The sequence below is a fragment of the Aphelocoma coerulescens genome, chromosome 1 (assembly GCF_041296385.1).
Source record: "Aphelocoma coerulescens isolate FSJ_1873_10779 chromosome 1, UR_Acoe_1.0, whole genome shotgun sequence".
In the NCBI taxonomy this organism is placed as follows: domain Eukaryota; kingdom Metazoa; phylum Chordata; class Aves; order Passeriformes; family Corvidae; genus Aphelocoma; species Aphelocoma coerulescens.
In genome coordinates, this window is record NC_091013.1 from 2,484,590 (window position 1) to 2,498,045 (window position 13,456).

The following is a 13,456-nucleotide window of genomic DNA, read 5'->3' on the forward strand; positions in this document are numbered from 1 at the left end:
ACTACAAAACAAAGCATTTCACAAAGGGCAATGGTTCAGATTTGAAAATTTATTTCAGCAGTCCCGTGTTCTATAATTGACAATTAATGACCTAGAAAACACACAGATTTTTTTCTCAATTTATTGTATTTTTGCCACGTTGCCTTTTAAATGAAGACACTTGGAGGATGCAAATAACACAGAATCACTAATGAGACACTCAACACTTGACAATTCTTCCCTGCAGTTCTCTTTTCTCCATCATTTTTTGACCTCTGCTCTTTCCTGGGCCCAGATTTAATTTCTTTGGTGTCTGACCAAGGCTGTGCATTCCCAGCACCACTTACACATGCAAATGCTCTTATCAAACCAAGCCACCCCCAGGAAGCAGCACAAATCTTGCCCATGACAGATATTTTGATTAGAGAGAGCTCCCAAGGAGTTGCAAAAAGTAATTTTTTTTAGGCTGCTGATGCAGCTGAATCAGAGACAGCGAAGAAATGAATTTTTGTACAGTGAAGCAGCAGCAGAAAGAATTAAATGCTTTAATATTATTTCCAGGTAATAGCCCTTGATTTGCTGGATATATTTAAAAAAAACAAACCCTCTGAAGTCCTATAAAACCTTTACTAGAAGCGAGATGTGCTGCCTGAGCTCTGAAATGTGAAGTACATTATTACTTTTTCAAACCTTTGGAAGCAGCTTTGTTGCTGACTGGGCACGACCCACCCTGAACACGCACACGTGCCAACACACCCAGAGGTTTTCCTATCAATAAACAACCCCCACAAATGTTTTCACCATGAGAAATGTTCTAGCAGAGGCCAGCAGGAAAAAAATGAAGTCACAGAAATATGGACAGCGTAATAAATGGGTTTTTTGAAAGCACTTCATCAAGAAAATAGTTTAAGATATGACCTCAGCCTCACAATGGAAGAGGTGTTTTACTAATCCAGACAGCTGAATGAAATGAAACATTTTCAGTGCATTATTCCCGGGCCTGGAGTTGTCTGGATCTCTCCATCCCCACATCCAGGGACACCCCACACCACATTTGTCTGTCACACATAAAGAACAAGAAAAACAAGGATTTTCCTGCAAAAATGTTGTGGCTTTGTGGGTGTGCCGAGTTTGGCAAAGAAGAGTCAGACTCCTGTGCTTCCCATCTACCTGACAGAGGTCAGGGGCTTCTCCAAGGACTCATCCACAAGGACTTTATCCAGCTGCTCTTTGTCCCATGGGAATTCTCCTTGTCTTTGGTTCTTCCAAAGGGAAAGCAACAAACCCTTCCTCCAAACCCAGGCTGGAAGTCTGAGACAGCAGAAGAGGCCACTGAAAAGGCAAAGTGGTTCCCACAGCACCCCCTGTGCTCTGGCACATCCAGGTTTGGGGAGTTCTCCCTTGTGGGAAGGAAATTCCACGCTAAGCTTCTCCCCAGTGCAAAAATTTTGGGAATAACCTGACAACTCCAGGTGAGAACAGAACCAGCTCATCATTAAGGCAGCTACAAAGGAATCCTGAACAACAGCAACCAGGAAATGTGGCAGCATTTTGCTATTAAAAAATCCCTCTGCTGCTGCTCAGCCACTGAAGCTTTGCAAGTCCATTCTGCCCTTCTGAAATTCCCATGTTTTATCCTTTTCCCCATCTTTGTTTTTGTCCCTGGTGAAGGGAGGATGTGTTTTAAAGAAGCCACTCAAGTCCCAGCCTGAGGCATGACCTGGTTGTTCAATCCCTCCAGGCAAATCCTAAAGCTGAGACAGTTTTAGCTACAAATTCTGGGTTAAGGTGAAGTTTTGTAGAGCTCTGTGGTTGAAAAAGCAGCACCAGAGCTCTGCTGTCCTCAGCTGTCCTGCAGCAGCACAAGTTGCTCGTGAAGGAGAAGGCAGAAAATAAATGAGGATGCACCAGGAAGATGTGAGTGTGCACGTGCACACCCATTTTTTTAAATCTATATATAAATATATGGGTTCTTCTCTTTATTGAAGCTTTATTAAGCCAGACTGGAGTTTCAGTTGATTACAACATGCATCGATACTGAATTCTGAAATCAAAGGTAGCTGCCAAACGTTCTCAGCCCGAAGCAGTTTTGAAAGCATCTGGTGTGAAAAAAGCCAACGTTGGTGTATAAATTTAATTATGGCAATTAACAGCTGGCTGTGCAGTTCTAGGAGATGCTGGTGTGCAGCCTCACGTGATTTGGATCACGGGAGGAAAAAACCCCAGCAGGGTATGGACAATCAGGACAAATCTGTGAGATGGAGCATGAAATCCTAAATGTAACAGGGACAACTTAATTTCTACTCTTGCTGCCAAACCACCTAAACCCTAATAAGTGAGGATTGGTCAAAATTGCCATTACAGACAAGTTTCCTTCTTTTAAGACTTCTGGGCTTTGTAGCTGAAACAACCTAAAATGTTTGGATTGTTTATGAGGTGAACTTTAACCTAAAAACCCCATTTCTGGCTGGCAGACAGTATTTTCCTCTCTGTAAACCAATTTGGCTGATTCTCCATGAAAAAAAGAAATGAAGGCAGCCACATCACACCTGGGACAAACCTGTTTAGCACAGAATTGTCTGGGGAGCTGTGGTGGCCAAGTCTCCTTGGGAGAAAACCCCGCCGAGGCACCGGAGCTCCCACGTGGCTGCTCCAGGAGAATTCCCAGGCTGTTCCCCCACCTGGAAATGAGCAGGCAGCCCCAAAATGAGCTGCTTTCAAGTCAGCAGGTGTTAAAGCTCTTGCTTTTAGTGCTTAGCAGCAAATCCAGACAGTGGCTTGGGAAAGGGGATGACAACAGAACTAGGGAAGAGAATTTGGACACGGGGGAACGGTGGGATTTCTCTTTTTCACTGCAGTAATTGTTTGCAGCAGGGAATTTCATTTATTCACTTAACTTCATTAAGATCATAATATAATTACCATTAAATTCTAGATTAATTAGAGGTTCCCTCCCCTGATAATGGGATTCTGCAATAACTTGGGTGTGACACTGCTCCAGTGGGTTTTTCATCCAGGGGCTGAAACCTTGTGGAAAACCATGATTTAAAGGACAGGTGATTTACTCAGATCCAACTGCCTAAGGAGAGCAGAGTGCAAGTCACTTGGATAACCAAGCTCCTAAGTGCTGATGGAACACTCTCCCAAAAACTCAAGGCAGCCATTAAGAGTTGCAGACCTGAGATCAAAGCACAGGTTGGTAAATTATTATACAGGTCTACAGAGAGAAGAACCAAATCAGCAAGGATCTTCACTTAGACCTGGAGTTAAGCACAGTGGTGATCCCAGCAATTCAGGAATATGTGATGTTCCAGCTGGTTTTAGTGCAGACAACACAAAAAGCAGAATTCAGTTAAAAAAAAACCAAAGTGAAAAAGTAAATATTGTCCTGCATTGTGCTAAAATATCATAAAACCACAGAAACAAAAAAAAGGAAATATTTAGCCACTTCTGTCTCTCCATTTACAGGGTGAAAATGAAGAGAAAGTTCTGTTCACTACAAATATTCCTTTGCAGTCAGACTCCTCTCAAAGATCCTTACAAAGAATGCCAGCATAGGTGTGCTTTAAGGTTAATAAAAAGAACAAAGGCCTTTAGCTACGAGGCCACAACCTCTTTTCAATTGCTGAAGTTATCCATGGCAAACACAGAGACAGCAGAAAATCAGAAGGACAAAATGAAACTCTCAGTGACCCTTCCCACCTTGCAGAGGTTTAGGTGACGGTGCCCAGTACTAAAGAGCTCCCTGAGGGCTCTCAGTGCTTGGGGACAATGAGGTTCCTCAGCATGTCAAAGGAGTTGCCATCTGGGTGCACAGACTCGACGCCCTTGCCCTCCTCGTGCACCTGGAGGTATCCATAGTCATCTATGCCAACGATCCAGGCAAGCGGGCCCTCCTCATCGCGGAGACGGACCTGCTTCCCGCTGCAACGGAGAGAGTTCTGTCAGCAGCTCCTGCGTGGACACCCAGCACTTCAAAACACCTCAGAGGGCTCATCAGAATCACTGAATGAATCCCAGAATGGTTTGAGTTGGAAGGAACTTAAAGATCCTCCCATTCCATCCCCGACACCTTCCTCTATCCCAGGTTGCTTCAAGCCTTGTCCGACCTGGCCTTGGGCGCTCCAGGGATCCAGGGGCAGCCACAGCTGCTCTGTGCCAGGGCCTCACCACCCTCACGGAAAAGGCTTCACCCTCTAACAGAACATTTGATTCCCCACCTCACTGGCTCCTCACACAGAATGACTTTCAGCAGCAGTTTCTACCTGCTTTGATTTCCTTTTGTGGAATGAATGGAGTTGGAGTTAATCCAAACAGTCCTTTTTTTTTCCCCTAAAAGTTCAGCAGCTTCATCCATCTCAAACCAAATCATTCCCAATTCCCTCTGTTTGGAGATGATAGATGCAAAATACCTGGAAGCTTTCTTTAACTCATGCTAGTCCACTGATTTTGGTATGTGCTACTTTAATTCTCCCTTAAAAATGTGCATCCTGCTTGGGAGTGTATTTTTATTATTCACTCGCATTAAAGGGAAATTAGTGGGAAAAAAGACAAAATATTCGGGAGTTCTTCTACCAATTTTATTAAAAGAAAGTTTGAGAAGAACATAATTCTTACCTGTGTATCCAATACTTGTAGTACTGGGGAAGAACTCCATTGGGCCCCTTCTCCTGAAAAATCTCTATGAGCCTCTCCAGCACAGTCACAGTCCTTGCAATGAGACAGTCTGCACTCAGAGGCTTCAGCTCTGTCCCCTCTTCCTTGTTAAACTTTGCAATGAGATCATTGATGCAGATGGTGGGGTTGCTGTTATTCACATTAAACCCAAAGCCTGGAGAAGACAAAGAGAAGGACACAATCAAAGAGACAAACTCTTTGTTACCACCACAGCCAGCACTTGATTCACCTGCTCCATACAATCATCCCTCAGGACAGCTTTCAGAGCTGCTTTAATTCAGTCTCTTACACCTTTGAATCTTCTTACTCCTGTAATTACAGTTCTCAGTTCACATTTTGGTCCTTGCCCTCAAAATGCCTCCTCAGATTTACAGAAGCAAATCCAGGACAGCCTTTCAACCCCACCCCACCCCATCAGAGAGGGTTGGGAAGAGGATAACCTGCACCTTGGTTCCAAAACCATCCAAGTGAGACATTCTTTTACTCCCTGGAAGCTGGCATGCCCTTGGCCCACTCACAGAACAACTGATCCTACTCTAAGATGGAGTTTTATCTTCCAGTCTAACATTTAGCTCAGAGACCTTTCTGTTTAGTGCAATGAGCTGAGTGCCCTTTCCAAAAATCCAGCCTTTTCTCTCCAGCTGTTAAGCCTTGTTTGGCTTGCTCTGCAAAGCCCAGAAGATTTGACTTTAACTTTGTGAGACTCCAGTTTGCCTAATCTATCTCACCACAGCATATCCTTTAGAAGCCTCAAGCCTCTCACTGAGATTTCTCCAGCTGGAATAATGTTGGCAGAATGCCTCCCTCGTTTAAATATGGCTCCTGGGGCCTTTTCTGCAGCCTGCTGGAACAGGCTTCGAGGGATGTAAAGAAATATATTGTATTACCTGTTTATTTTTTTCTCCTAATAATTTGGGTTTTTTTTCTTTCCTCAGACATTTGGGATAAAACCCCCTGTCTGTCAATCAGCTTTGGACACGATGCAGCTCCATCTGCAAGGAGGTGCAGTGCCTTGTTCTGTAAACTTGCTATTAATAATTCATATATGGAAGTAATTTGTATTAACTTTAAGGAGAAGGATCTCTTCAGTGAAAAGGAGTTTTTGATTTTTAACAAGTCAGAGAGTGCACACAAACAAGGCCCAGTGATCCCAACACACCAGTCCTGTGGAAATGAGCTAAAATGGGTTACTGGAAAGAGATAAAGGAAAATGAACTGGAAAATCCAACGAGCTGTGCCAGCAAATCCCAACCCAGCCATTTGCACTCCAGTACAGCACAAGGGAAGAGAGACACCCTGGCCATTAAGCTGTGATTGGTCCTGGCAGGGGGTCACAGGGCCTTGGGGTCCATCAGCAGCCTCAGGATCACCGCTCAGCAATCCAAAAACTGGGACACAACACATGCCCTGAGACCAGGAGCTCTGCTGAGGCACAAAACCTGGGAGTGAACACAGTGAGGAAAAGGCAGCCAGGGAATTTGAGAAACGTGAGGTGCTCGGGGCTCTGGGGGCACCTCTGCAGTGTCCATGTGAGAACTGAGCATTCAGCAGCGCCCCTGCAGTGCTGATGTGGCTGATGGATGTTCCAGTGGTGGATCCATGAGGATCTGGGCGTGCCTGAGCAGAGGCAGAGGAGCGTTCACAGGTCACGCTCGCTGGCTGTCCCCTGCATTCCACTGGTGCTTGGCTCCTCCGCCTGTTCCGAGTCTGGCCCTCACATTAATGGTGTATATTCTTCTCAGAACTCCTCTTCCAAAAGTCCCAACACTGTAAAGTTCTTAAATTTTAAATTTCAGGTTGAAAAAAAAAGGTCCTTTGGTTGGGCTTTTTTAAAACCGTGTTTAAAAGTCTCGGCATGGAGCGTGTCATCTGCGAGGCCTTGAGCAGTGAAAAGGCACGTTTGTCTTTGATCTTTTTCTCCTGACGTCCTTCTTGGAGCAGTGAAGCCACAGAGATGATCTTTGATTTTCATCATTATCCTCATTTATGGGAGATTTTCCAGGAATGCCATGGAAAGAGTGAATTCAGTGACAGGACGTGGCACTCGGTGCTCTGGGCTGGGGACAAGGTGGGCATTGGGCACAGCTGGGACTGGATGGGCTGGGAGGGCTTTTCCAACCTCAGAGATTCTGGGATTGTGTCTAGCTAAGAATCCTGCATGGCTGTAGAAAAGGTGTGATGGGTCTGGCACACCTCTCCTGTTGGAGAAGCTGAATGCCATCACTCCTACTCATACCAAAGCTTGTCTTGAGTCCCCTCTAGTATTCCCAATGAAATACATCACTGGAATGATGGAAAAGATCCTTGGATTCATATGGAACAAGGAGGTTGCAATTTTAAAAGCTCCCAGGTGAAAACAGACTGATGGAAATGGACATCTATTTATACCTCAGACCTAGCACTCCTATGGATATCAGAGAGAACAGATACAGAAAGTCTCCATTTGAATTGGAATGTTTTGGTGTTTAGGGTAAGAAATACAAGGTCCAAACCAAACATGTAAAGTGCTTAAGAGATACTTGATATAATGAACTATTTTGGATCTGTTTCTGCTTTCCTTGTGTTAACCAGGCTGTAGAAAAACATGGAAGCTGTAAATGGTTGATGGGGTACAGAGAGACTTCTTAAATTTCAGCGCAATTTCCATTTTGTTGATGCAGATTATTTACAAAATGAAGATATAAATTGAACACAAAATGTCATGTCTGGGCAAGTCTCACAGGAGAAGGTGATTTTTTCAACTCTTTTGCTTGTTTGCACCTCTAAAAACACAGAACTTTGACAGAAACAACATCATGACCACTCCATCTTTGCAAGATACTTTACTTGTGCTACATTCAAATATCAATCAAATGTTGTCATCTTTAACCTTTTAGACTTGGTAAGGAATTTTCCTTCCATTTTTTAGACACAGCAGAGACAATTACTTTTGGAACCAGACTCTGGCAGGTTTCTAAGCAGATCTGGGATGCTGTTGGTTAGGGGAAAAACTTCCTTATCAAATAGCAGGATGATTATCAGACTAGAGATGATACAAACATCTCGATAATTAAAAAATTAAGACATTGCTCTGTGTATGTAGCTCTTCTGATTTAAAAGGCATGTTCTTCATTTAACTATTTGTCATGGTACAAAAAATACATAAATTGGAAAAAAAGGATGGAGTTTTCAGTCTATTCCATTGGTTTTGCCATAAATTGAGGAGGACAATTTCCCTCTCCCATGTAATGCTCTTTCTTTGAACTCTAGTACACCAATCCAGATGCTTGCATTTGTGTTTTCCTTGTCAAGCATATGGAATTATTAAGAAGAATGAAAACATTTACTCTTTGTGCTTCCTCTGGATTGAAGGTTGTGCTTTATTTCCTTATGCCTGCTGTCATTATCTGTTCTTGTCGTTGCCATTTTTACTGACACAGACATTGATAACAAAATCCCTCAGCAAAAAAAGCAGCACAGAAAAGCTTCAAAATAGACATTTACCAATGAGAATATGAAACGTTGTTTCAACGAGTGTTGAGTTGACCAGAACTCCACCGAGCTTCATCAGATCACTGTAGTAAATATCATTTGGCCACTTAACTCGCAGCTCAATGTCCTGAAGAAACAAAAACAGACATTTAGACACATTTATGGCTCATTCATCACTCTGTAGTCTGTAGAGAATCCTGGAATGGTTTGGGCTGGAAGAGACCTTAAAGATCATCTCATCCCACCCCTGCCATGGCAGGGACACCTCCCACTGTGCCAGGCTGCTCCAAGCCCCAATGTCCAGCCTGGCCTTGGGCACTGCCAGGGATCCAGGGGCAGCCCCAGCTGCTCTGGGCACCCTGTGCCAGGGCCTGCCCACCCTGCCAGGGAACAATTCCTGCCCAATCTCCCATCCAGCCCTGCCCTCTGGCACTGGGAAGCCATTCCCTGGCTCCTGGCCCTCCAGCCCTTGGCAATTGTCTCTCTCCAGCTTTCCTGCAGCTCCTTCAGGCCCTGCAAGGCCACCCTGAGCTCACCCCAAAGCTTCTCCTCTCCAGGCTGAACAATCCCAGCTCTGGCAGCCTTTCCTCCCAGCAGAGCTGCTCCATCCCTCTGCCCATCCTGGAGCCTCCTCTGGACTGGCTTCCAAAGGTCCATGTCCTTCCTGTCTCAGCTCATCAGTCAGTCCTTGTTTTTAGGATTGCCACAATTACTGACTCTGCTGAACGTGCAGCAACCAGGACCTTTGTTCTGGTCCTCCCAGATCAGATCTGACGGCTCAGTTGGAAGTTCCACTGTCAGATGTTAATGCTGAGGATGCAAATGGGCTTTAAATCGAGAATGCTTTGCCCTCCCGTTCTGAGAACAGCAGAATCTCTCTCTAGTGAGGGAAGAGAAGAACACGCTGCACTTCCAGTGTATTTTGTGACATTTTGTGTGGTACCTGGTGAATCCACTCTGTGGCCAAGTCATGAGAACACCCAACTGACTCAGTTGTTCTTGCTGCTTGTTGTCACTTCAGTCACAGAGCTACTGTCTGGTGTCTTACAGGTGTGGGTTTCCCCCTTTATCACTGATAACACCATTTAACTCTGTCATACCTCCCATGTCTCCAGAGTCTCCTACAAACCTTTCCCCAGTGCAAGGAGCCAAGTTCTTTTCCATAACGAATATGAGTTGGTGATACTTTCCCTCAGAATGCTTTGATAGCACAATCAGGTAGTATTTCCTGTCAGTGAACGTGTCATGGATTCCTCCCTGGCTTTTAAATCTGTCAGGAAAGTAGACACGGACCCAGGTGCAGCTTTCACACATCCTGTAAAGGGATTTCATCCTCTACAATAGGAGGGAATGCGACTCTTGCAGTCCTGGAGCACCTCCCATAATTTGCCCCTGGGGATGCAGCAGTCATGGGCAGTGTTTCAAACTGCAGGAAGCACATTTGCTTTCTTTTTGTGTTTAAGTAGCCAGTGCAAAGTTCAGCTCAGCCCTGTGGTTTCAACAAAAGCTGCTCTACAGGGCTGGGATGTTGTCACACAGCACAGTTTGTGTTTCCGAAAGCGGGGAGAGGTTTAGGACATTTCTGAAGTATTTATGTGGTTGTGAACTGGGATTTCTCCTGTCTGCTGAATTTCCTTTCTGAAATTCAGGATGTCACTGTCTCCCTGGCTGGTTCCTGCATGGTTCCTCAAGCAGGGTTCAGTTTTCAGTTGCATTGGTGGAGCACTTCAGGAGGATTCTCATTATGAGGAGCAGTTGACAGTATCACCTTTGGGGTGGCAAAGAGGTAGAGAAAATTCTCCCCCTGTGCTGAGGTGAGAGCCCACCTGCAGAGCTGCCCCAGCTCTGGGGCCCAGCACAGGGATTGGAATGATCTTTAAGGTCCCTTCCAACCCAAACCATTCCAGGATTCCATGACTCTGTAGATTATCCCATTGTTCGTGGCTGCTGCAGTTGGCATGACATGGACATAAAGAAAAGCTCTGCAGTACTTGAGTCTAAAGGGGAAATTTAAGCGCCAAGTTTTTGATAAATTTTTGAATTTTATTGCTGTAACATATTTGAATCCAGCCCCTTAACTCTGGTTTCCCCCCCTGCCAAGGGCTGATGTCCCCTCAGTCTCAGCAGATCTGTCCTGGTCACAGAAAGCTCTTTACTCTCCCAATGCTCAGCGCAGCACACACATTCCACGTTTTTTTACAACAATATTTGGTACTTCACTCACCTTTTTCCTCCTTTATTAAAAAATGCCACACTACACCAGGGCAGGCACACAGAAGCAAAACCACCTCTATTCATAAATTAGCTCCTTTCCCCAGTCAGCCCCGTATTTTATAAAACTAACTCTTGTCCCTTCGTTTTAAAGTGGTCAAATTATCCACTCCAGCCAAATATTTTATATTGCAAATTGTAGCCTGAAGCATTTTGGTTTTACAGTCAGGTTATGAAGCACTGAAGTTCGAAGGTTTTAATAGAAAGGCTGACAGACCCTAAACTCCAGCAAAGCTACTGGGTGCCACTATAATAAAGTTCATGTGTAAATGTGTATAAGTCATTGATTTTCTGTAATATAGGAAACATATGCTTTAGTTAACTACTTCTGTAAAATACCAAAGTTTTATAGTTAGCAAATATTAGGAAATGGTAACATTAAAAAGGAGATATATGAGGTGATGAAGAAGACTGGTTCTTCATTTTAATACTGATGACAGGACACTTGATTCCCTCTCGAGAGCAATTCTCCTAAGTTCTTGCTTTAGAAATCAGTTTTTCAACCTTAAACAAGGGTTGGAAAAATCCTTTAAAAGGGATAAAGTGACCACTGAAACAGCACCAACAAAAAAGCAGAAAGGGATTTGTCAGTTTTATTCATTTTTCCCTCCTCCTTCTTCTCCTTCAAAATCAAAACAAATTAACTCCGCTGTTGGGCAAGCAAAATGGACTTTTTCTTTACTGCTGAGGATTGAGGCTTAAGTTTCATAAGATTATGAGTGCAGTTCACTTGATCAGCTCAGTAAAAAAATATTCAACATATGGATATGAGATTTCTTCAAACATATCAATAATCAAACATTAGCAAGGTGAAGTTTACCACTACCTCGGTGCTGAATGCTGCATTATGCATTCAGCCTTCTGTAAATAAAAGACACAGCTAAAATCTGAATTTAATGAAAATGGAAGCAGGAATTTTGAGATAAATTAGAAGGACATACCTCATATCCTGGTATTGATCTGACTGCCTCTACCACTGCCAAGGACACCAGGTGTTGGATAAAAGGAATTCTCTGGCCTAGGTTGGAATGTAGAGGGATGGAGATGTGCAGAGTGGACAGGGCACAGCCCATGGGACTGAGCCAAACATTTCCACCACGACCTGGGCAGGGAGAGGAAAAAAGGTAACTTCAACTCGATAAAAGAATATTTATAAAAAGAGATCACTTTGTGAATGTAAATAACAACTAAAGAGAAAGATTTAAAGGTATCCATCCAAGAATCTACCAGAAATCCTTTAATGGAGTTTCCAAACTAAGTTTGAAAGGAAAAGGGTTAAAGTGCAAAGCTTTTTCTTCAAAAAACCTGGAAGTTTTTTAATATTCCCATGCCTGGAAGTGTTCAAGGCCAGGTTGGATGGGGCTCCAAGCAACCTGGTTTTGTGGAAGGTGCACCAGGGGGTGGAACAAAATGATCTTTAAGGTCCCTTCCACTTGGGCCATCCTGTAATTCCATTCTGTGATTCCAATGTACAAGCTGCTACTCGATTTCCCAGCATGTCCTAAATCCCCTGCTTCCAGGATTTTCCTGGTCTCTGCTGACAGACACATTTCAAAAGATCTTGCTTTGTTCAAGTGGAGAAGCATTTGTGAAGATGCTCTGTGTGTATCCAGAAATGCATCCACACTCTGAACCATCCTGCACTGAAAGCCAGGAGATCATCTTTTCATGGATTTGTGCTCGGAAAAGCTTCTTGGGCCCCACACTCTGCTCTTCCAGTAGAATAAATGTGGCTTTCAAAGAAGTGCCAGCATTTTTCTGGGCAAGAAACACGACTTGCTTACATTTATCTGCTCAGGCAGGTCCTGCAGACTCAATCTCAGAGCAAGTCAAGCCCCAGTCTTGTTCCAGTTAACCCAGTTTTAGTTTTAATTTGGAGCTCTGACTTGTGTTACACTGAGTGTAGTGATGGCAGTTTTTGTGACTGGTGAAACTTTCTTGGCAGGAACCAGGAGACCACTAAATCATTTCTGCAAGAGCCACCAAACATCCTGAAAATGTTTACTTTGGTCTCTTGTTAACATTTGGGTTTGGAGTTTGAATCCACAGTTTAAGCAGGAGGAGAAGAGGACATGCTTATTCCATGGATTATATTATCAAAAATGCTCATAATGCATCTTAAAATGTCCTATTTTGTGACTTTAATACACATTTATTAGAAAAATAAGGAAATTTACTCACCTTTCCCTTGTGTTTGTCGAACAGCCACTGCTATTAAACCCATCTCCTCAGGCAACTCGAACATTAACCTGCCAATTAGGGGAAAAAACCAAAAACCCCACATGCTTATCAGCTGCAACACTAAGCTACATTCATGAAAATCAAGGCTTAAATATCAGGTAATATTTTATGTTAACGTTGCACCTCCATTTTTTCAGTGAACATTTAGTCCTGACCCAAACCCATTAAATATTAAAAAAAGATTACCTGAAAAATGATAATGTAAAACATTATTGTATCTGTTAGACTGAAATATGTCAGAGCCATAGCTCATTTAAGTGCTGATAACACAGGTTTTGGATTTCTTCACTTTTTCCTGAAGTGCTCCTTTTTTTGGAGTCCCCATCTTCAGCAAGTGACAACCAGCAATTCTAAACATTTGTTTCTACTTACAGGGAATTTTTGTTCATACTACAAAATATAAGAGCAGCAGTTTCTGATTATTTAGAAAACCAATATGGTGGCAATAAAGCAGTTTAAAAGATACACTATCCCCTGAGAACTAATTATGATTTAACTACAGTAAATAAATCTACACCTTCTGAGAGCTCTAGAGAACACTGGCTTATTTTAGGCTTGTGTTCTGCTTTTAAAATAGTTTCACTTAAAAGAATACTAACTTTTCTCTGGGGATAAGTAGAAAGTGCACTTTAACACCACCAAATGAGTCAATGCTACACTTAAAAAAAAAAAAAAAGAAAAGAAGAAAAAACCCTACTGTGAGAACTTTGTTCAAGCCACTTTAAAACAGATCTGAACTGTACCATGATCCTCCTCCATTTCACATTTTCAGGACGAGTTGTTTAAGAGATAAAACACATTCAAGATGCTGCCTGTG

At 43.2% G+C, this 13,456-nt stretch overlaps 1 protein-coding gene across 2 annotated transcripts in view; it reads right to left on the minus strand.

The window, feature by feature from the left end:
* Positions 1–29: 29 nt before the first annotated feature.
* HLCS (holocarboxylase synthetase) overlaps positions 30–13,456 on the minus strand; it is a 108,493-nt gene continuing 95,066 nt past the window's right edge. For both annotated transcript variants that reach the window (XM_069010189.1, XM_069010269.1), the window contains 5 exons: positions 12,580–12,647; positions 11,340–11,500; positions 8,140–8,254; positions 4,597–4,810; positions 30–3,903 (listed from right to left, as the gene is read on the minus strand). In XM_069010189.1, the coding sequence (XP_068866290.1) occupies positions 3,735–3,903; positions 4,597–4,810; positions 8,140–8,254; positions 11,340–11,500; positions 12,580–12,647 (727 nt within the window). In that variant the 3' untranslated portion in view covers positions 30–3,734. The remainder of the gene's footprint in view (positions 3,904–4,596; positions 4,811–8,139; positions 8,255–11,339; positions 11,501–12,579; positions 12,648–13,456) is intronic.